At 65.8% G+C, this 21,190-nt stretch overlaps 4 protein-coding genes across 12 annotated transcripts; 2 read left to right on the forward strand and 2 right to left on the reverse strand.

Annotated features, from left to right (window-relative positions):
* The first annotated feature begins 980 nt into the window (after positions 1-980).
* Positions 981-6,543, forward strand: SLC43A3 (solute carrier family 43 member 3). Its single transcript, XM_079309203.1, is given in 15 exon segments — positions 981-1,116; positions 2,631-2,716; positions 2,718-2,762; positions 2,765-2,878; positions 3,189-3,322; positions 3,483-3,529; positions 3,614-3,690; positions 3,782-3,874; positions 4,061-4,200; positions 4,321-4,427; positions 4,796-4,954; positions 5,034-5,147; positions 5,361-5,547; positions 5,779-5,902; positions 6,240-6,543. Coding segments are annotated over 14 exon segments (1,521 nt in total). The 5' UTR covers positions 981-1,116; positions 2,631-2,692; the 3' UTR covers positions 6,396-6,543.
* Positions 6,544-6,616: 73 nt separating this feature from the next.
* LOC306803972 (proteoglycan 3-like) lies at positions 6,617-7,867 on the reverse strand (the record flags this gene model as incomplete). Its single annotated transcript, XM_079309994.1, has 5 exons — positions 7,780-7,867; positions 7,534-7,625; positions 7,304-7,438; positions 6,943-7,054; positions 6,617-6,675 (listed from the first exon to the last, which is right to left on the reverse strand). Exons 1-5 carry the CDS (start codon positions 7,838-7,840, stop codon positions 6,617-6,619), a joined length of 459 nt encoding a protein of 152 aa, XP_079166120.1. The 5' UTR covers positions 7,841-7,867.
* Positions 7,868-9,954: 2,087 nt separating this feature from the next.
* LOC306802921 (bone marrow proteoglycan-like) lies at positions 9,955-11,306 on the forward strand. Of its 2 annotated transcripts, XM_079307598.1 has the most exons (5): positions 9,955-10,042; positions 10,128-10,306; positions 10,380-10,514; positions 10,813-10,924; positions 11,114-11,306. In XM_079307598.1, exons 1-5 carry the CDS (start codon positions 9,982-9,984, stop codon positions 11,170-11,172), a joined length of 546 nt encoding a protein of 181 aa, XP_079163724.1. In that variant the 5' UTR covers positions 9,955-9,981; the 3' UTR covers positions 11,173-11,306. The 2 variants fall into 2 exon arrangements, with proteins under 2 accessions (XP_079163724.1, XP_079163723.1); XM_079307597.1 differs by lacking the exon at positions 11,114-11,306 and having other exon boundaries at positions 10,813-11,013.
* Positions 11,307-11,455: 149 nt separating this feature from the next.
* On the reverse strand, positions 11,456-20,693 carry TNKS1BP1 (tankyrase 1 binding protein 1). Of its 8 annotated transcripts, none has more exons than XM_079307587.1 (13): positions 20,676-20,693; positions 20,058-20,190; positions 19,444-19,578; positions 18,708-19,332; positions 17,943-18,015; positions 15,920-17,161; positions 13,388-15,651; positions 12,950-13,268; positions 12,610-12,739; positions 12,390-12,526; positions 12,085-12,251; positions 11,913-11,978; positions 11,456-11,744 (listed from the first exon to the last, which is right to left on the reverse strand). In XM_079307587.1, the coding sequence occupies exons 3-12, from the start codon at positions 19,535-19,537 to the stop codon at positions 11,918-11,920; spliced, it is 5,112 nt and encodes a 1,703-aa protein (XP_079163713.1). In that variant the 5' UTR covers positions 19,538-19,578; positions 20,058-20,190; positions 20,676-20,693; the 3' UTR covers positions 11,456-11,744; positions 11,913-11,917. The 8 variants fall into 8 exon arrangements, with proteins under 8 accessions (XP_079163713.1, XP_079163718.1, XP_079163712.1 ...); XM_079307592.1 differs by lacking the exon at positions 20,676-20,693 and adding an exon at positions 20,352-20,609 and having other exon boundaries at positions 17,943-18,012; XM_079307586.1 differs by lacking the exon at positions 20,676-20,693 and adding an exon at positions 20,352-20,609.
* Positions 20,694-21,190: the final 497 nt, after the last annotated feature.

Here is a 21,190-nt window from a genome sequence, read left to right on the forward strand (position 1 = left end):
CACCGGGCCGCCTCCCGCACCTCTCCCGATGCCGCGCCCGGGGGCGGGGCCCGGCCCGGCCCGGCCCGCTCCGCCCGCAGCGGGGGGGGCGCGGCACCGGGGGCGGCGCGGGAGCATCGCGAGCAGCGGGGACGCCGGGGCGGGGAGAGCCCGGTCCCCTCCCCGCCGGGCCGGGCGGAGGCGGTGAGCGGCGCGGGGATGCGGCGGGAGAGCCCGGATGGACACGGAGCGGCTGCGGGAGGGGGGCTGTGACCGGGACGGGAGGATCCGGGACAAAGGAGACCGCGGGCCCTGGGCCCGTGCTCTGCGGGGCTGCCTCGGCGTGGACCGCGATGCGGATGTTTCGGGATGTCCAGGGCGGTGCCGGGGTCTGAGTCGGCCCCGGGCCGTGGGCAGGCTCGGGGGGCTGGCACGGCGGACCCCGCGGCTGCCCAGCCCCGGCACCACGTGTGTGTCCCCCCGCCACACGTGTGCGGGGCCGAATCCCTGCGGCCGGAGCTGCCCCTGCTCCGTGGGGCGCGGGCAGTGCGCACCCCAGAGCGCCCCGTCCCTCGGGGGGGACAGCGGGCTGGGGAGGGGGCCCCGCCCTTCGGCAGCCCCCAGAGGTCTGTGAGCTCATCTGTCCCCTCCACGGCCCGGGGAGAGCTGGGGGGACACAGCAGGGATAGAGGGGACAGTCACCGATGCTGCGAACCTGCTCCTCTCGGGGAGGGCTCTCCAGTCTTGGGGGCCCTCACCAGTGTTGGGGGGGTCACTGCTGTGGGGGACTCAGCAGTGTGGCTGGCAGGGACAGCATGCCCAGGACAGCCCCGTAAGGCTCAGTGGGTGACACCCATAGTGAGTGGCTCGGGGTGCCTAAGCCCCATAAATCAGCGTGCCCCGATGCCCCTTAGCTGATGCCACAACCCCAGCTCCCCACCTGAGTGGACTAAAAATATACAGCTCCCCCCGGGCCGGCCCCCCCTCGGCTCTGCCCAGGTTAATCTTTAGCTGCTGGTCACTCTAATGAAGCCTCATTACCCGACATTAGAGCAGGCAGGGGAGCAGGACAGGGACAAGGCCTGGACAGTGTCACGGTGACAGGAGCTCGGTGCAGCAGAGCCAGGCTGCGTGTGGGTGAGCGAGGTGGGAGGCACGGGGGGGCAGTGAACTGGGGGTGACCTTGGTGGCCTTGGTGCCTTTGAGTCATGGGGGAGTCCCGACTACATGTGTGGGGTGAGCTCTTCTCAGCCCCAGCCCGGTGACAGCCCCCAGGGCAGTGCAGTGCTTGGAGTGGCAGCGTCCCTTGGAGTCATGTCATGGTCCCCAGCTCTGTGAGGGAATTCCTGCAGACATGACCGGATCCGCAGGGGAGTGGAAGGGTCCCGGATATGTGACAGTGTTCCTGAGAGCTGTGCCAGGGTCCCCAAACCCCTGAGGGATGTATGCCACCATCCCCTGCATCGTGCCTGTGTCCCCAGGGGCTGTGCCAGCATCTCTAGGGATTGTGCCAGTTTCCCAAGCACTGTGCCAGGCCCCGGGGGGGAGGGGGTGTGCTAGTGTCCCCAGGGGCTGTGCCAGCATCGCCAGGAAGAGTGCCAGTTTCCCAAGGGCTGTGCCAGGTCCCCAGCAGGGTGCTGGTGTCCCTGAGGTGAGGTGTGCACACCAGGGTGTGCAGCAGTGTGCCAGTATCCCCATGGCTGTGCCAGGTCCCCTGGGGATGCTGGTGTCCCTGGGAGGATGGTTGTGTTCCCAGGGGTGTCTTGTCACCAGGGAAATCACCAGGATGCCCAGCAGTGTGCCAGGGTCCCCAGGGTTGTGCCAGGTCCTGGGCCAGTAGGGACAGCACAGGAGGGTCCTGGCACAGTGGGGGGACCAAGCCCCCATTGGGGGGCCCACGGTGCTATCAGGGAGCCCAAGGCACTATCGGGGATCAGCAGCCCAGTGTGCTCCTGGGAGATTAGGGGGGAGTCAGTGGGGTGAGGAGGCACATCCCAGCCACGCTGCTGGGGTTCAAACTCCACAGCGACAGCGGAGTGAGAGAGAAGGTGACATTGCCAACAGGAGGGCCTGGCCTCCTGCAGGTGGGTGAGGGGTGCAGGGTGGGAGGCAGCAGGCACCTGGGCAGGTGTGTGCAGGTGTGCATGCCTGTAAAGCTGTGTGTGTGTGCATGCAGACGTGTGTGTGTGTGCCCATAAATGTGTGTGTGTGCCCATAAATGTGTCTGTGTGTGCCCATAAATGAGCGTGTGCCCATAAATGTGTCTGTGTGTGCCCATAAATGAGCGTGTGCACATAAATGTGTGTGTGTGTGCCCATAAATGTGTGTTCCCATAAATGTATGTGTGTGCTTGTAAATACAAGGACGCAGCTGTAAATCTGTGTGTGTGTCTGTAAATGGCTGTGTGCCACATGCCAACAGCTGTCCCCCACGTGTGCCAGCCCTGGCCTGCAGAGCCCTGTTCTGTGCCCTGCACATGGGGGCACACTGGTGCCAGCCCCTGTGTCCAGGAAACAAGGGGCAGGGGCCGTGGGTCACAGTGGCCTTTGCCCAAGGTGGCCACGTGCTGCCACTGCCCCTGTGCACCCAGGTGTCCCTGTGCCCCCGGAGGGTGCCAGCATGGTGTGATGCCCGGCCTTTGTCACCCACAGACTCGGCGAAGACGCCCCAGGCTGGTGACAGCCCCAGGCCAGTGGCCACCTGGGCGGGGGACATGGGGGGCGCGGGGCTGGCCAAGGCGCCTGGGGACGCTCCTGTCGGGGCTGCTGGAGTGCGGGCGCCTTCTTGCGGCATCATCTTCGGCTGGGCCTCCCTCGTCTTCGTCCTCAAGGACCTGGGATACTTCGAGGGGCTGTGCCAGCCCTCGCCACCCCCAGCCCCAACCTCACCCTGGGGTCTGGTATGGACCCCACCTGTCCCCACGGTTCCCTGACTCATGACCCCCGCTGTCCTGATGCCCTGTGCCGTCCCGTGTCCCCACTGTGCCTGTGCCTATGTCTTTGCTGTCTGCAATGTCCCGATGTCCTGCAATGTCCCGTGTCCTGCCTTCTCCAAGCCCATGTGCCTGCTTCTCCGTGGCTCAAGTACTGTCATGTCCCTGTGTCCACCATGCCCGGTGTCCCCTGCATCTCTGCGACCATGTCCCTGGTGCCTGCATCCCCGCATCCCTGTATTCCTGGTGTCCCCAGTGCCCCACTTATGGCCATCCCCAAGACTGCAGCGGGCAGGATGAGCAGTTCTCTCTGGTCTTCACCATCGGCTCCTTCATGAACAACTTCATGACCTTCCCCATGGGCGTCGTCTTCGACCGCTTCGGCACCACGGCGGCGCGCCTCATCGCCATGTGAGCCCTGAGCTGGGGGGACACGGGGACAGGGCTTGGGCTGGGGGGCTGCTGGGAACGGGGCGTTACTGGGGTGGCCTGGCTCTCAAGGGACTGGGGTAGGGGAATCACCTGTGATTCCCAGGATCCCGTGCCCACGTGTCACCGCTGTCCCCTTTAGCTCCCTCTACACTGGTGGCACCCTGCTCGTCGCCTTCTCCACCCCAGGTGAGACCCTGTGGCCAGGGGGTCCCCAGCCCCGGGTGTCACCTCTTTGGTAACCCCTGTTCCCTCTGACCCCTGTGTCCCCAGAGACGGCGGTGCTGCTCTTCCCAGCCATGTCCATGCTGTCGGTGGGTGGCATCCTCCTCATCCTCACCAACATGCAGGTGGGTTCCTTCGGCACCCCAACACCCACGGAGGGACAGCCTGCCTGGCACGGGAGGGCTCTGGTGGCACACAGGGGTCTCTCCGTGCCAGGTGGGCAACCTGTTCGGGAACTACCGCTCCATCATCATCACCCTCTACAACGGGGCCTTCGACTCCTCCTCCGCCATCTTCCTCATCGTCAAGGTGCGTGCGAGGGACGTGGCAGTGGTGGCAGGGGAGGACAGAGCTGAGAACAGCTGGGTCACATCTATGGACATATTGGGGACACAATCTGGGACACAGCAGAGTCACACCAGGGGACAGACCTAGGGCCTGAGCAGGTGGCCGGCGGCAGCCGCTCTCTATCCCTGACTCTGTCCTTGTCCCCAGCTGCTGTACGAGCACGGGCTGTCCCTGCGGGCCATGTTCCTCTTCCTGGCAGCCTGCAGCGCCTGGCACCTCCTGCGCACCCTCTTCCTGATGCCGCGCACCCGCATCCCCTACCCGCTGCCCCCCGACTACGATTACGGGTACGGGGGGCTGCCTGCGCCCTGCGGGGCTCTGGGAGCGGGGAATGCGGGTCCCACCCTGTCCCCTGGGCGGGCCCGGCCCTGCCAGGAGGACGCGGGGTGACACAGGCGCTGCCGCAGGCTGCGGTGCCGGGGCCGATCCCGTTCCTACCGAGCCCACAAGGACAAGCAGCGCCCGGGAGAGGCTGGACCCGAGGAGACACCCCTGGAACCCGCCATAGCTCGAGGTGTCGAGAGTGGGAATCTGTTCTGTGGGGATGGAGATTGTATGGGGGTAGAGGGATGGGGGGGCTTGGCCAGGTGGGTGTGATCACAGTTGGGATATAAATGAGGGGTGTGGCCTGGACTGGCGTGATTGAAGCAATTCATATGCAAATTAAAGGGGCGTGACCTAGTGGATGGGCGTGACCGGGAACAGCTGTATGCAAATAAAGGTGTGGCAGTGTGTGGGCATGGCCGAATTGTGGGCGTGGTGACACACCTGAATGGGCAGGGTCGTGCAGGCAGCTGTGAAGCCCCAGTGGGTCGCAGGGACAAGGTGTGACCTGTATGGCGGGGGGGTGTCTGTATGTGCCTCGCCCTGACACCTGCACAGGTGGGGACGGCCCCGGGACGCCGTTCCGGGCCTGTGCCTGCTCCTGGCTCTTCGCCTGGCATGTGGCCTGGCTCTCGGTGATGCAGCTGCGCCATTACCTGTTCATCGGCACTCTCAACCCGCAGCTGGAGCACCTGGCACAGGGGGACCATGCCCTGGGTAAGGCATGGCGGCGGGGGGGACACGCTGGGGACCCCCGGGGCCAGCCCCACCCGCCTGACGCTGTCCCCCCCCGCAGTGAGCACTTACACCAACGCCTTCGCCTTCACCCAGCTCTGCGGGGTGCTCTGTGCCCCCTGGAACGGCCTCATCCTCGACCGGCACAAGCGGGGAAAGGGGCCCCACCCTGAGGGTAACTGTCCCCCCCAGCCCCATGTCCCGAGAATGACTGACCCCCACAGCCCTTCACCCTGAGTGGAAGCACTCCTTGGCCCCACACTATGGGGGTACCCACTCCTCCCAGTCCTGTGGTCCCTGTGCCCTCATTGCTGCCCACCAAGCCCGTGGCACCTGGAGCAGGGACACTGCGGGGCCGTGTCCCCACGCACTGTCCCCGTGCCCGCAGGGGTCCTGGCCACGCTGGCAGACCTGCGCTCGGCGGTGCTGTCGCTGGTGGTGACGGTGGCGCAGTGCCTGCTGTTCTCCGTGTTTGCCGCCGTGCCCGTGCTGCCCGTGCAGTTCGGCACCTTCGCGCTGCAGGTCATCAGCCGCTCCTTCCTGTACGGCGGCAACGCCGCCTTCCTGGCCATCGCGTGAGTGGGGACAGCGGGGACAAGGGGCTGGCAGGCGGCGGTGACACTGGCGTTGTGGGTGTGGCAGGGGACAGGGTGGCATGGCAGGGGATGGCAGTGTGGCTGGAGGGTGGCAGGTGACATGGTGGGGCTGCCAGGGGGCAGGGGATTGGGGTGGGACTGTGAGGGTGCCGGGGGGTGTCAAGGTGGGGGTGCTAGGAGATGCCCGTGGGTGACGTGGGTGCCTGGCAGGTTCCCCCCGCAGCACTTTGGGAAGCTCTACGGGCTGGCCATGGCACTGTCGGCGCTGGTGGCCCTGCTGCAGTACCCCTGTGTCGCCCTGGTGCAGGGGCCGCTCCAGGGGGATCCTTTCTATGTGAGTGTGCCCTGTGGGCCCCCCGAGTGAGGGGTGAGGGGCGGCTCCACAGGGAAATGGGGGTCCTGTCCTGGGAGGGAAGGGGTCTTGCCACATGGGGAAATGGGGATCTGATCCCATGGGAAAAGGGGGATCCTGGTCCTGCCCCATGGGGAAATGGGAATGCTGCCCCAGGAGGAATGGAGTCCTTCCCCCAGGAGTGGTGGGGTCATATGCCATGAGAAATGGAGATGGACCTGAGAGGGATGAGTGTCCTGGGGAGATGGAGATGCTGGCCCAAGTGTCCTGGGGGCATGTTCTAGACAGATCCCTGCCCTGACACTCTTCCCCTCTGCAGATGAACGTGGGGCTCATCGCCGTGGTGCTGGTGGCCTTTGTCAGCCCCGTGGTGGTGGCCCGCGAGTGCCAGCGGCGAGCCAAGGAGCTGGGGATGGCTGGCACCCCCCTGGCAGCCCCCTCCAGTGCTGAGATCCACGCTGAGACCCCACACTGATCCCCACACCCAGCACTCCATTTTTGTACCAGCCTGTGGGTGCTGTGCCAGTGGGGTGGGGGGTTGGGGATAATAAACATCGCGGCCCCCTCCACTCGCTGTGCTGCCCCCATGACCCCTCCAACCCTGTCCCCAGACCCGGGGTGTACACAGACACAGCTCAGGAGTAAAGCTCTGCTTTACTGGGAAAGGAACTGGAGCGCCATGGCAGCACTGGGGGCTCAGTACTGGCAGATGAACGGGCGGAACTGGTAGCAGATGCGGCTTCGCCACAACCCATCTGGGGACAAGGACAATATCAGGGCCATGGGTGATTGTCAGGGCCCCCCAAACCCTGCAACTACTTCCAGTGCCCCCTATATCCCCCATTTGTCTCTCCCAGTGCCCTGTGACCCCTCCCAGTGCCCTCGGTGCTCCCCTCAGTTCACCCAGTGCCCTGCAGCCCCCTCCCCACAGTGTCCTCCCAGTGTTCCTCCAGTGCCCCCACAGCCCATGCTCCCCTCCCCAGCACCCCCCAAGCCTAGGCATGGTGGGTGTGTGACCTTACTTCGGACGCTGAGAGTGGTGCAGGTGGTGATGCCGTGCAAGGGATGGCCGGGCGCCCAGTTTGCGAAGTTCCAGGAGCTGGAGTCCTCCCAGTAGGACTGCCACTTCCCCTCCTGCTGTGCCAACACCTCAGTGACAGCCCCCACCACTCCTACCCAGCCTCTCGACCCCCAAAACCAGCTGCTCATGTCTCAAAATCCAGCTACCAGCCTCAGTACCCCATCCCCAGGCTTGTCCCCCACAGAGCAGCCCCAGCCCCAGCACCCGAGACCCAGCCCCTCACCCCCCCAAAGCAGCCCCCAGCTGATCTTGCCAGCACCCAGCAGCCCTTTGGCAGCCCATTTTCCCTGGTGTCCCCTCACCCTGCGGCTGGTGACAGCTCCAATCCAGGGTGAGACGAGTTTGTTGTAGGTTTTTGCCAGTTTCTGCAGCTCCTGGTTGCGGGCAGAGCTGTGCACCGAGGCCAGCTGGCCCTGGTACACGCTCTGGCAGTGGCGCTGTGGGGCGGGCACAGGCTGGCACCAGGCACTCACCTGTGCCCACAGGCACCTCCCAGCAGTGCTGGGACCCCCTGTGCCCCATGTCCCCTCACCTGGGCGCCCGAATAGGTGCGCAGCTTGTTCACCACGGTGTAGCGCAGCCGGGGGGTCTCACCAGCAGGGAGCCCCTGGAGCTGGTAGGGGCCTGTAGGGCAGAGGGGGAGGGTTGGCACCAGGGGTCCATCCCTCTGCCAGCCCTGGGCATGGCACCGGGGTGGCAGGGACTGAGGGTGTCCCCAGGGTGTCCCTGGGAGCGGGCAGGGGTGTGGGGGGCATTCACTGGGGTGGGGGACGCTCACCAGGGTGGCTTGCAGGGACAGTGCCCAGCAGGGCCAGAGCGAGCAGCAGGCAGGGCCACATGGCAGAGGGACACGCAGGGACACCAGCAGCACCCTTGGAGATTCCACAACCCTGTCACCCTTGGCCACCCCCAACCATGGTCCAGAGCCCCTCTGCCACTCTTGGTAACAATCTGTTCTCTCTGTGGCCCTTCTACCACCCCCAGTTCCACCTTGTGTCCCTCACCCCTCCTGCCCCTCTGTGCCCCATATCCCCACTGTCCCTCCACCATCCCCAGTGCCACTCCCATGTACTCCTGGCATCCCTGAGACCCCTGTGTCCCCTGGCACCCTTGTCCCAGTCTCAGGGATGCCCACCCCTTGTCCCCACCCCAGCAGCCAGGGGCTGAGCCCACTCCAATGTCCCCCTCCATGTCCCTGTCCCCATCCCTGCTCCTCACCTGGGGGCTTGAGGGGCTGTGCCTGTTGTCCCCCTTATAGAGGTGACAGGGCCACATGTCACCACCACAGCCTTGCGCCACCCAACCTGGCCCTGGGGACACATGGGAACATTGGGGTGACATTGGGGGCTGGGGGAGGGGGAAAGTCTGCCTGCAGAGGGACACACATGGTCCCCAGGGTGGGGGGACTGCAGGCTGGGGGATGCATGGCGGTGCCCAAGGCAGAGGGAAGGTGCTGGAGGGGTGAAAGGGCCAGGGCTACAGAGGTGGCAGCTGCTCCAGTTTGAGGAGTGCAAGGTGGTTGTATGGGGTGCAGTGTGTCCTGGGGTGGGGGTGCTGGGGGTGCAGAGGGGATGTTGGGGTGCTGATACCATCTCCCGCCAGCCATGCTTGCCCAAGGGCCATTTCCTTCCCAACGGCTGTGGCTCCCTGTGTCCAGCCTGGCCGTTTGCCCACAGGCCCCCTGGAGCCCCCCCAAGCCTCCCATTCCCCTGACCAGCCCCCCTGGCCCGCAGCTGAGCACCCACAGGCCCCCTGGGGGCTCCTCATCTCTGTGCCCTGTGCACCCCTGCAGCCCAACCTCCCTGAGGCCCTGAACTGACAACTGCACCCCCAAACTCCCACAGCCCCCTCTCCACAACCTGCACCCTAAACCACCACAGCCCCCTCCCCACACCCTGCACCCCAAGCCACCACAGCCCCTCTTCATGGCACTAAACCTCCTCCCCTGGACCCTGCACCCCAAATCACCACAGCTCCCTCTTTACACCCCTGCACTCCAAACCACCTCAGCTCCCTCTTCATGGCCCTGCACCCCAAATTCTCATAGCCCCCTCCCCACACCCTGCACCCCAAGCCACCTCAGCCCCCTCTTCATGGCCCTGCACCCCAAACCATCTCAGCCCCCTCTTCATGGCCCCACACCCCAAATCACCACAGCCCCTCTTCATGGCCCTAAACGTCCTCCCCTGGACCCTGCACCCCAAACCACCACAGCTCCCTCTTCATGGCTCTGCACCCCAAATTCTCATAGCCCCCTCCCCACACCCTGCACCCCAAGCCACCTCAGCCCCCTCTTCATGGCCCTGCACTCCAAACCACCTCAGTCCCCTCTTTACACCCCTGCACCCCAAACCACCTCAGCCCCCTTTACACCCCTGCACACTGTCCCTTGGACCAAGCACACCCCAGGCACTGGCTGGGCAGGGTGCTGGCAGAGCTCCCTTGGTGTGTCCCCCACCATGTCCCCAACAGTTGGTGGTTGAGGATGTCACAAGGCTGTGGTTAGGGACATGTGGCCCTATCACTGATATAAGGGAGGCAGTGGGCAAAGCTCCTCAAGACCCAGGTGAGGAGTGCAGACAGGGACATGGGGGTGGACTCAGCTCTCAGCTGCCAGGGTTGGGGGCTCCTGAGTCTCGCAATGGGGGGCTCTGGGGTGTCAGGGGTGGAAGGGGGCATGGTGGGGGACAGAATGGCACAGGATGCCCAAGGAAGGGAGTGACCTAAGGGCTGGAAGTGAGGAACTGGGCACGTGGTGGACACAGGAAGGCTGGGGTCTGGGGGGATGACATTGGGAATGGCAGAGGGGACAAGGCACAGCGTGGCACTGGGGATGGCGGAGGGACAGTGGGGACATGGGGAGGACAGGGTGATGCTGGGGGTGGCAGACGGCCCATGGGGCTGTCCCCAGGGTGGCTGAGGATGATGGGGCTCTGGGATGTCCCCAGGGTGTGAGTGGTGTCCCCAGCGTCCCTGTGCCATGCGGCCCTGCCTGCTGCTCGCCCTGGCCCTGCTGGGCACTATTGCTGTCAGCCGCCCCGGTGAGTGCCCCCCACACCCCCACCTGCCCGCAGGGACATCCTGAGGACACCCCTGATCCCAGGGTGACCCAGCCGGTGTCCCCAGCTCTTGCCAGCCCTGTGGTGGAGGATGAGGAGGATGTGACAGAGCTGGAGGTGCCCGAGGAGTACAGCGGGTGCCTGGGGGCCAGTGACAAGCAGGCACCCGGTGTCCCCAGCATGCCAAGCACTGCCACCTGCCGCTACGTCGTCATCCGCCGCTGCCGAAACTTCCGCCGCGCGCAGGTGGGATGGGGAGGGTTGGCTGGGGGTCGGGGTGGGGACACCAGTGCCCCCTGTGACAGCCGTGTCCCCGCAGCGCGTCTGTGCCCGGCTCTTCCGCGGGCGCTTGGCCTCCATCCACGATTCCCGCACCAACTCCTTCCTGCTGCACCTGGCGCGCCGGCACACCAACGCTGGCCAGGTCTGGATCGGTGCTGTCAGCCAGCCCGCTGTAAGGACCCCTGCACACACCCCAGACCCCGGCCTCGGGCCATCCTGTCTCCTCCTGGAGTCCCCACAGCACACCCCGGGTGTCCCAGCCCCGTCCCATGATTTCCAGTGGGTTCCCTGACCCCATTCCCAGTGTTCTCAGTACCTACCAGGAGAGATGCAACTCCACTCCAGTGTCCCCAGTGCCCACTTGGGTGCTCCAGCCTTGTCCCAGTATGCCTATTGTCCACCCTGGATGTCCCATTCCCACCCTGATGTCCCCAGTGCTGGGGGGCCTCACACCCTTTCTCCCCTGGCAGGTCCCATCCCCGAGCTGCCACTGGACTGACCGGAGCCCTTGGAACTACAGTCAGTGGGTGCCTGGACACCCCCTGCCCGGCCGCCGCTTCTGCACTGCTCTCTGCACCAACAGTCAGTGGGGCAGCCCCAGGGGGGCTCTGGGGTATTCCCTGCCCATGATGGGGGGAGGGTGCTGAGGGGCTTGGGATGGGGAGGTGACCCTGGGGGGCTGGTAATAAGGTATCTGGTGGTGGGAGGGCGCCCCTGGAGGTGGGGGATACTGGCGGACGATGGGCTGATCCGCTCCTCTTCTCTCCCCAGATGGGCTCTGGAGGAGCGTGCGCTGCAAGAGGCAGCTGCCCTTCATCTGCGAGATATGAGAGGCTCAGCCCCCCTGGGTGCCCCCAGGCCTCCCCTACTGCTGTTCCCCCATGTGGAGTGGGATCCCCTCCCTTGGACCTCAATAAAGTCTTGGTGTCAGCATTCACTTGGTGTTTGGGCCAGGGGGCCTGGCTGGGTGCACCCAGCGTAGGCACAGAGGGGTTTTGGAGGTGTCCCTTGTTTCCTGAACAGCTCCTGCGTGGGCAATGGCAGTCACAGGGTCCCCTCTCCAAGGATGTCTGTGATCCCTGCCCACGGCCCAGGAGAAGAGCCAGGACTCTCTGAACTGACCAGCGAGGTTTTATTGTCTGTGGCAGTGGCACCACGAGCCGGACCCATTGCCCTGTATCCAGGGCCATACATGAGCAGGGGGGAAGGGAAGGGGGGGCCTGTGCCCACCCCAAACCCCTTGGGGACCAAGGGGATGGGATACAATGGGGGGATGAGGAGGAGGTGTTGGGAAGACAGGGACCCTGCGAGCTCGTACAAAGTGCATAGGTGTGTGTGTGTCCCCATGGGAGGGGACAGCCCTGGTTCGGGGACAGCGGGCTGTCAGCACTGGGGAGTGAGCCTGAAGGAGACAGAGGGCGGAGGGGGTGAGGACCCTGCAGGGCCCCCCCAGGAGTGACCCAGCCTGGGGGGACCCAGCCATTGCAGAGAGGAGGGAGAGGGCTACCCCCAGCAGTGCAGACATTGCAAAGTCCGAGCTGGGGTGGGGGCCCTCAAATCCCACACTCACCCCGCTCAAGGCTTCTTCCTTTTCAGCTTCAGCGCCTGCAGCCAGTGGGGGGGAGACGCCTCAGACCTGGGGTATTGGCAGAGTTTCAGCATAAGTTCCCCCAAACCAGTCCCAGGACCCAGACTGATCCCTTCAGCGCCCCCTTTCACCTCCATGATCTGGCCACACTCACCCTGAGGATTTCTCTGGCTTGGGGGGAAGGGTTGGGGGTTTTCCACTGACACCAGGGATCTTGCAGGATTTGGAGCGCTGCACATGGGGGTCTTTAGGAGGGGTCCCCTTGCTCTCCCCTGACGATGTCCCCTCCTCAGCCGAGCGGTTGCGACCCCTCAGCTTGGCCTGGAGGGCAGAGAGAGAGATCAGGACGAAACACAGTGCTCTGCCCATCAAGTCCCCCCACTGCTTCCTCCCTGTCTTTAGCTAGGCCCCACACCCACCCTGCCTATTTCCCTGTAGCCAGGAGTCCAAGGGACTCACCTTGATAGCAGAGGCACTGAGGCCAGGAAAGAGAGGCACCTTGACCCCCCTGCCCGAGGGTGAGCCGCGCATCCGCCGGCTCCGGGGCTCCTCCACTGCCTCCTCGTCGGAGGACGCTGCTGGGGCTGGCCGGGGCTCTGTGGGGACACAGGGACAGTGTCACCACAATGCTGTGCCAGGACAGACCCCCAGCTCCCATCCCCATCCCTGCTGGGCTCACCCGTGGAGTCCCGGAAGATCCAGCTCTCCCCCTCAGTGGTGCTGGGGCGCAGGGACGGTGCCCGGTGCTGGCGCTTGCGGCCCAGGCTGGCCTTGCAGCGCAGCACGCTGCTGTCCAGGAGCTCTGTGTCCTGCCAAGCCCGGGGAACAGGTCAGAGCTGGCACGGGGGAGCCCAGGAAACCCCCACCCCAGCCAGCACACCCACAGCAGTGCTGGGGGCCCTCAATCCATGGCTGTCCCTGGGGGACAGCAGGGTCAGAGAGCCCCATCCACAGACACATCCTGTGATAGCCAGGCAGTCCCAAGGTAGGGTGACTGGAATCTCTCCACTTCCACTCACCTCCAAAAGAGGAAATTCCTGCCCCTGCTCCATGGACCCCTCGGGCTGGAGGGTAGCCAGAGAGTGCTGCTGCTCCCCCCAGCTCGAGGAGCTCTCCCCATCTGGGTGGTCTGAGGGCTGTCCCTCACTTCCTGTGTCTGCTGGGATCCCACTGGCAGCCTCTGACAGCAGAGGGTGGGTTCTGAGGCTCTGTGGGGCAGCAGCTGGCTGAGAGGGATCCCTCTCTTCCTCAGAGGGGCTGGGTGACTCAGTCTGGGGGGGCTCCACAGCGCGGGGATCAGCTGGAATGTCATCCATCGAAGGGCTGGGGGCCAAGCTGCTTGGGAAACAAAACCCCAGAATTGCTCTAGCTCCAGACAACACAAGGCCTGCCCCAAACCCCTCTGTTTGCCTCAGGGGAAGCTGCTCCCTCCCTGCCACCACCTGTGCCCTCCTTACCAGTGCTCTGCGCTGGTGGCCCCTCCCAGGCTCTGCTCCTCTGCACCAAGGTCACGGCTGCGGGCGGCACAGCGGGCACTGAAGGCACTCACCCACTCCTGGCGCTTGGCCTCAGCTTCCTGGGGCTCCACACTCCAGCTGTCCAGGTCGTGGCTCCAGTGGGCACTGCCCATGTCCAGAGAGAGATCCCTGTGTAAGGCTGCCTGGGGCTGTGACAGGACTCTGGACATGGAGCCATCCGAGGCTCCGGCACTACAGGGGTCTGCCAGCCGCTCTGTCCCAATGACACCAAACTGGTTCTGGCACTCAGCTGCTCCAAGCTCCTCAGCCCAGTCCCTGCTGCCAGAGCTGTCACGCTCCTGCTGGTGGGCACTGCCCCAGGTGGGCTCCAGTGCCCGGAGATCAGGGTGGTGGGAGCTGGGCATGTCCTCCTCACCAAGCCCAACCAGCCCCCTCTGCCCGACGCTGCCCTCCCCGTGCCAGCTCAGCCGGGCTGGGATCAGCTCCTGCTCCTCCCTGGGGGCCACAGAGCTGCGCTGCCCAGCCCGGGCTGCTCTGTCCTGGGGCTCCACAGCCCCGGTGCTGGATCTGTCACCCCAGATGCCTCCACTGGGGCTGAACAACTCCCCCTTCCGTGTCTCCGTGTCCCCAGAGCTCCGCCTGCCATCCATGGCTGCTCTGCTGGATGTGAATTCATGGTCCAGCCTCTCCAGGTCCCTGGTGCTGGATTTGTCATCCCAGGCTGCTAGGCTGGGACTGAACTCATCCTGGGTCTCCAGGTCCCTGGTGCTGCATTCACTGGCTTCAGCCAGCCTGCTGGGGCTGAATTCCTGGTCCTGGCTCTCTGTGTCCCTGGTCCTGGATCTGTCATCCCAGGCTGGCCTGCTGGGGCTGAATTCCTGGTCCTGGCTCTCTGTGTCCCTGGTCCTGGATCTGTCATTCCAGGCCGGCCTGCTGGGGCTAAATTCCTGGTCCTGGCTCTCCATATCCCTGGTGCTGGGTCCATCATCCCAGGCCGGCCTGCTAGGGCTGAATTCCCTGTCCTGGCTCTCCGTGTCCCTGGTGCTGGGTCCATCATCCCAGGCTGGCCTGCTGGAGCAGAATTCCTGGTCCTGTCTTTCTGCGTCCCTGGTGTTGGATTTGTCATCCCAGGCCGGCCTGCTGGGGATGAATTCCTTGTCCTGGCTCTCTGTGTCCCTGGTCCTGGATCTATCATCCCAGGCTGGCCTGCTGGGGCTGAATTCCCTGTCCTGGCTCTCCATGTTCCTGGTGCTGGATCTGTCATCCCAGGCCGGCCTGCTGGGGCTGAATTCCCTGCCCTGGATCTCTGTGTCCCTGGTCCTGGATCTGTCATCCCAGGCTGGCCTGCTAGGGCTGAACTCCTGGTTCTGGCTATCCATGTCCTTGGTGCTGGATCTGTCATTCCAGGCTGGCCTGCTGGGGCTGAACTTCTGGTCCTGGCTTTCCATTTCCCTGTATTCACCAGTCCAGGCTGGTCTCCTGGGGCTGAACTCCCTGTCCTGGCTTTCCATGTCCCTGATTTCACCAGTCCAGGCTGGCCTGCTGGGGCTGAACTCCCGGTCCTGGCTTTCCATGTCCCTGGGGTTACACCTCCTGTCCCAGGCTGGCCGGCCAGGGCTGAGCTCCTTTTCTGGGCTTCCAGCATCCCCAGTGCTGGATCTGCCAGCCCAGCCAAGCGTTAAATTCTCCTCCTTGCTCCCAGCATCCTGGCTGCTGTATTTGCTGGCCCAGTCTGGGGTGAGCTCCCTGTCCTTCATCTCCATGTCCCTGCTGCTGTACCTGCCTGCCCAGGTGGGCTGCCCAGAGTGTGGCTCCTTGTCCAGCTGCTGGACATGTCCTGTGCCAAGGCCACTGCCCCAGCTGGCTTGTCCGGAGCCAAGCTCCTCCGTGCTGCCATAGCCCTGGCCCCACTTGGCTGTGCTGGCACTAAAGTCTGGATCCTGTGGGCAGCTCTTCCCAGTGCCAAGGGACTGGGACCAGTCACTGCAGCCCAGTTTCGTGTCCCTCATCAGCTCTGTCGCTCTGTAGTCACCACTCCAGCTCTCTGAGGCAGTGCTGTCCTTGCTGCTATGGGTGCTGTCCCAGCTGGATTTGGTCTCGAATTCCTGGTCCTGCTTGGTCTCAACAGGCCAGTCTCTCTCCCTGGACACACCTGGGTGCCTCCAGTCAAAGGTGGTATCCTGACGAGGGTGGCCAATGCCAAACTCGCTGCACAGGTCCTTCCGTGACCAGCCCAGCAGATTCTGGTGGAAAAAAGGGGACAGGAGTTTAAGGGGGGTGTAACTCTGGCTCCCATAGCAGCAGAGGGGAGGAGAGAAATACCTTGGGAACACAGCACAGTGGGGCCCATCCCAAGGTGGGGGGCAGATCCCACCACCTGCCCCTCAGCACACAGTCCTATTCAGCCTCACCCACCCATCTGCCCGTCCTGTCCCATTCCACAGCTCAGTGGAGGCCAGGGAGGAGGAGCCCAGCCCACAAAGACCCCACAGAGCCCCCCACACCTCTCACCTCCGGAGAGCCATGGACCCCAGGTGACGCCAACAGATCTGTCAGCCAGCCCGGGTCGGCGTGGGAGTCAGGGTCCTGTGAGGCTCCTTCAGCCTGGCCTGGGCCACCGGGACCCTGCAAGCTCTTGGGGCCATCACCTGCCAAGGCTAAGTCAGCTGGAGCAGCTGGATCTGGGGGGGTTGGATCCAAGGGGGTGGCTGTGGTGATGCTGGGCTGGGTGGGGGACTCAGGCTCAGCTGGGTCCTGGCCAGGCTTTGTCACGTGAAGTGGGGAATGGGACACGGGAACATCCTGCTCTGCCTCCCTTTCATCCTCCTCCTCCTCTGTCGAGCCCTCAGCCTCTCGCTGGGCCACGGGACCCCCTGGGCATGGAGCCCCCTCTGCCTGCTGGCTGTCAGGTCCTTCAGAGCTGCTGTCCTTTGGAGGGCTGAGGGTTGCAGCCTCCCCATCTGACTCCCCCTCTTCAGAGAGCCCTGAGTCAGGCGTCTCTCGGATGGGGGAACGGGGAGGGAAGGCTGGCAAGCGTGTCCCCCGCGACGGGAACGTCCACTCAAAGGACTGGGAAAGGCTCCAGCCGGACTCGCTGCCCAGGGAGGGCTCTGACAGGAGGTCTCCAGGGCGGGGCAGGGCACTCAGGGAGCCCCCCAGCTCCCCCAGGCCCTGTCCTGTGGGTGGGGGCCGCAGCACCCCCTCTGAGGAGCGCCGGAGCCCCACATCCCGGGGAGGGGGCTTGAAATCAGGACCCTCATGGGATCGTGGGGACAATGCTGAGTCATCAGGTCCCTCTGGGGAGCCTGGGGGACAAGAGGCTTTGGGAAGGGGTGGGCTGGGGGGGATCAGGTACTCAGCAGCAGCCTCGGGAGAGCCAGGGGGGCAGGTGACTCGTGGGGGCAGTTCAGGAGTGCCAGGGGGGCTGGCAGTGCCAGGGGATCCCTCCCCTGGAGTGTGTGGGGAGCCGGGGGAACGGGAGATGCTGTGCTGGGGTTCAGTGGCCGAGGGAGCACCTGGGGCTTGGATGGAGGTGACGGGAACCTCAACTGGAGGCCGAGTGGGGGATTCCGGGGAGCCAGGGGGCAGTGTGGGGGAGTCAGGGGCCAGGAGCTCAGGGGCAGCATCAGGGGAGCCAGGGGCTGGGGCAGAGGGCTCTGCAGGCTGGAAAGGAGCTCCTGGGGCCGGAGCTGGGCAGCTGGGGGGCCTTGGGGAGCCTGGAGGTCCGAGGGCACCCAGCTGTAGAGTGGAAAGCTGTGGAAAAAGCCGGCGGGGGGGTCATGTCACTCAGGAGGCACCTCCAAATATCCATTCCAAAGGCAGGCCCCCAAAACCTCTGAAGTGTCCCTCCCTCCAGCCCCGCTCCCCTCCTTGCACCCGGGGCAGGAAGTGCCCATGCTGCGTGCCAGAACCAGGCTGCTCCTGTGTGACTCAGCCAGGGCGGCTCCCCGTGCCCCAGCCCTGCTCCCTGCCCAGCCCCCTGCTGCCCCCAGAGTGCCTGGACAGATGGAGAGAAGAAACAAAGCAGAACAAATCAGAACCCCCAGCACAGCCCCCCTGCCCTGTCTATGGCTGGCCTCCCCCTGCCCAGCATTGCCCAGGGGGTTTGCCCCCTTGCTGGGGTGACCTGGTGCTGCTGCCCAGGCAGCCACTCGCAGTGTCACCATGGCCCGGTGTCCCGGTCACCGCCCTGGGAGAGCACGGCACGGGGAAAGGGGCTGGCAGGATGCCTGCAAGGCCTGCCCTGCCACATACCTGCCGGGTCACCGAACCTCAGCTGGTGACTCACGGCTGCTCCCTGCCCACGCCTGGCACCGGTGTTGGCACACGCCACCCCCACACCCCTGGGCCCCACGCCGGGCTCTCGGCACAGGGGGCACTGACCCCCCGCCAGGAAGGGGCAGCCAGCACCCCAAGGAGAAAGGAGAGACACGCACCCCGCAGAGAGGGAGCCCCGGAGGAGACAGGAGAGCCCCGAAGGAGAGAGCCCAGGAGCGGAGCCGCCACGGCGCCGGAGGGCGAGGCCAGCACTCACATCAGGAGGGGATGGCGGCCTCCGGAATCCGCGGGGGTCCCCAGCACAGCTCGGCCCGGTTGGGGGGGAGCTGCTGAGGAGAGAAAAGGGCAAGGGGGGTAAATCCCACTGTCTGCCACAGTGCTATTCTCCCGCTACCCACGAGGCACCCTTGCCCCAAACCACCCTTCAAGGATGCAGGGTACAGGGGTCAGGCCCTGCCACAGCTGCACAGTCTCTGGCTCGGGCTGCGAGGGGAGGGAGGCAAAGTGGCCCCAGCTCCCCTTCCGGAAAGTTTTCGGTCCTTTGGGAGCCGGTTTCTCACACTCTGGTTCAGAGCAGCCCCCGCCCAGCTCTCCCTGAGGTGCCCGGCACTCGGGAGCATGGCCAAGGCCTGGCCCTGGCCCAGAACATCCTGCAGCTGGGAGTCCTGCCGATCTGACTGCTCCCTGTGCCCTGGCATGGCCCAGCAGCGAAAAAATAGCAAGGCTGGAAAATCAGGAGCATTTCCTGGGGGGACGACCCCCTGCCTGTTACTCCCAGCCCAGGGGCTGGCTCAGAGCCCGCCCACAGGCAGCTCCTGGCCCGGGACAGCCCATTCTGCGGTCGGCACCAGCCGCCCCGGCCTTCCCACGGAGGCAGCTCCAGGCACTGCGGCTCGGGAGGAACCCGGGCCCCGTGCCGGCGACCAGACCTCAGCTCCGTTACATTCCCAGCCCAGGGATGGCTCGGAGTGATATTGCCTGTTCCCATTGCCACTCCCAGCGTTGGTCCCGGTGTCCTCACCTCATCTCAGCCACGGGGTGTCCATCATCCCCCACTCCCAGCTCGCCCGCCGCAGGTTGGGGCGTCTGGGGGGCTTCGCCGGCAGGGTCTCCATCTGCCTCCCCGCCGGGACGCTTCCGGAAGGCAGCAAAGGTCTTGGAGCCGAAACGGGAGGAGGGGTCGGTGCAGAAGGGCGAGAGCCAGGCCCGGTCTGGGCTGCCTGGGCCCTCCCTGCTGTCCATCTTGGCCAGGATCTCCTCCACGGTGGTGCCAGGGAACCGCTCCGGCCTGGCAGCCACCGGCACTGGCGTCACCTTGAAGGGCGCCGGGCCCTTGCGGGAGGGGGTTGGCGGGGCCGGGGGCACCTCCTCCTCGGTGCCTGCGACCAGGGGCGACGGGAGCCCCTTCCCATTGGGGGTCTCGGGTGATCTGACAGTGAAGGAGGGGCGCCGGAGGGGCCCCGCCGTGCCTGCCCCGCTGTAGGGCTGGGGCCCGGCCAGGCGGTTCATCTTCTCAGCCGAGGGCAGCTCGGGCCGGGGGTGCCGTGGGAGCGGCGCGGGGGGAGGCACCGGGGGCTTGGCGGGCACGGCCGGCTTGGGCAGCATGCGGGGCTTGGGCCGCACCGGCGGCTTGGGGCGAGCGCTGCCTGCGGAGAGCAAGGGAGGGGAACGGGGTCAGCACAGTGGTGCGGCCCCCACAACCAGGAACAGCCCAGCAACCCCCCAGCCCTGAATCCCCACCAGAGTGGGGTACTGACCTTTATCGGGGCTGCCTGCCAACCCGGCCCCCCCAGTGCCGGCAGGGGAGGTGCAGGGCACGGCGGGGTGCAGGGACTGCGGCTGGGAGTCCATGGTGACGTGGGGATGTGGGGGGCAAGGCGTGGGGTCAGCCCCTGGAGAGAGAGGGAGAATCGTTTCGGGGAGTGCCCCAAGCCTGGAGGAGCCCAACCACCCTGCGGGGCCCAGTGCCAAACCCTGTCCAGCTGTGCCAAACGGCGATCACACCGTGGTGCCACCCTTGGTACAGCTGCCCAACTCACCTGAGCCAGCCTGGCCCGGCCAGCAGAGCCAGACACGGCCCCGACCCGCCCCGTAAACCACACGGACCCCACACTACACCCCCTAACGCCGTGAGGCCCCTCCTTTACCTGCCTGACCCTGCGCTAGCCCGTCCCAACACACACGTGTCACTCTCACCGACCTTCGCCAACCCCCAGCGCCGAGCTGGCCCGCAGTTTGCTCCAGTCCCCATCCCAGCTTCCTGCCCAGGTCACCCCCGGCCCCCCCGAGCCCCCGGCAGCCCGGGAGGCACCGCCCGGTCCCCCGAGACCTTCGGCCAGCCGCTCTCGGGGGCCGCGGGTGCCCGACTCACCTTCCCCACATCAGCCTCATGTCGGGGGCGGGCCGGGGACACACGTGGGGGGCGCAGAGCGGCCGGGGGGGAGGGGTTACTGTCCCCGCGGGTCTCACGCTGCTGCCGCCGCCTCTCCCGTGACTCACCGGGGCTGCGGGGACAGGAAAAACCCGCTCGGTGCCTCCTCCCGGCCCTGCCCTCCCTCCCCTGCCCTCCCCTCCCCGCCTCGCTCCCTCCAGCCCCGCTGGGGTCCACCCTCCCCAAGACCCCCCTCCTCTCGCCTTCCACGGGGGAACCGCCGCCACAACCCACATCTGGAAGCCATCGGGCCCGTTTCCCAGCCCGGGATGGCGGCGGGGCCCCGGGATGCGGATCCGGCCCCCGGGGTCCTCCGCCAGCGCGGCCTGGCCTCGTTGCCACGGCAACGAAGCCTCCGATCGAGTGGCTGAGTAGGCCGCGACCGCGGCCTAGCGCCGTCCCCATGACAACGAAGCCCCCCACTCAATTCGGGGGTCCCGGGCCCATGTTGCCCGCCGAGGCCGAAGCCGCGTGGTGCCCCGGAGGGAGCACCGTGGTGCCCGGGGGGGGAACCCGGTTGCCCGCAGCCCCACACCGGGCAGAGAGACCCCCACTCACCCTCCAGCGGCGCTGCTCATGCATATTCATGAGCCCACGGGCACGCCCCCGGCGGCGACAGGGCGGGGCCGAGCGGCGCCGCGTGGCGGGCGGGCCGTGGAGAGAGGCGGCCAGAGAGCCCTCCGAAATGGGGGCGGGGGACACGCTGGAGACCTCCAGCACCCCCCGAAACACCCTCAGGGGCCGGGCAACAGCCGCTGGACATCGCAAATGATCCCATTCCCGGGGTCCTCCAACCGTGGGTCTGCTGCCAGAGGGGCAGCAATGCGTGTTCAGATGAAGGTTGCTGTGACAATAGCCGCCCTACCATTTGGGCATCCAGGCTCCCTTGTGCCCACTGAGGTGCTCCTCCTTCCCCGCAACCCCATCCCAGCGGTGCCAGTAAAGACACTGGAAGGGGGGGGAACAGGCAGCCATGGGGTCCCCCCGGGGCTGGTTCCAGACCGGGAATCGGCTGCAATCAACGCCGGAGGGGAAACAGGCTTTAATCGGATCAACCCCCTCATGAGGGAGGT

The sequence above is a fragment of the Erithacus rubecula genome (genome assembly GCF_903797595.1).
Source record: "Erithacus rubecula genome assembly, chromosome: 6".
NCBI classification, from domain to species: Eukaryota; Metazoa; Chordata; class Aves; order Passeriformes; family Muscicapidae; genus Erithacus; species Erithacus rubecula.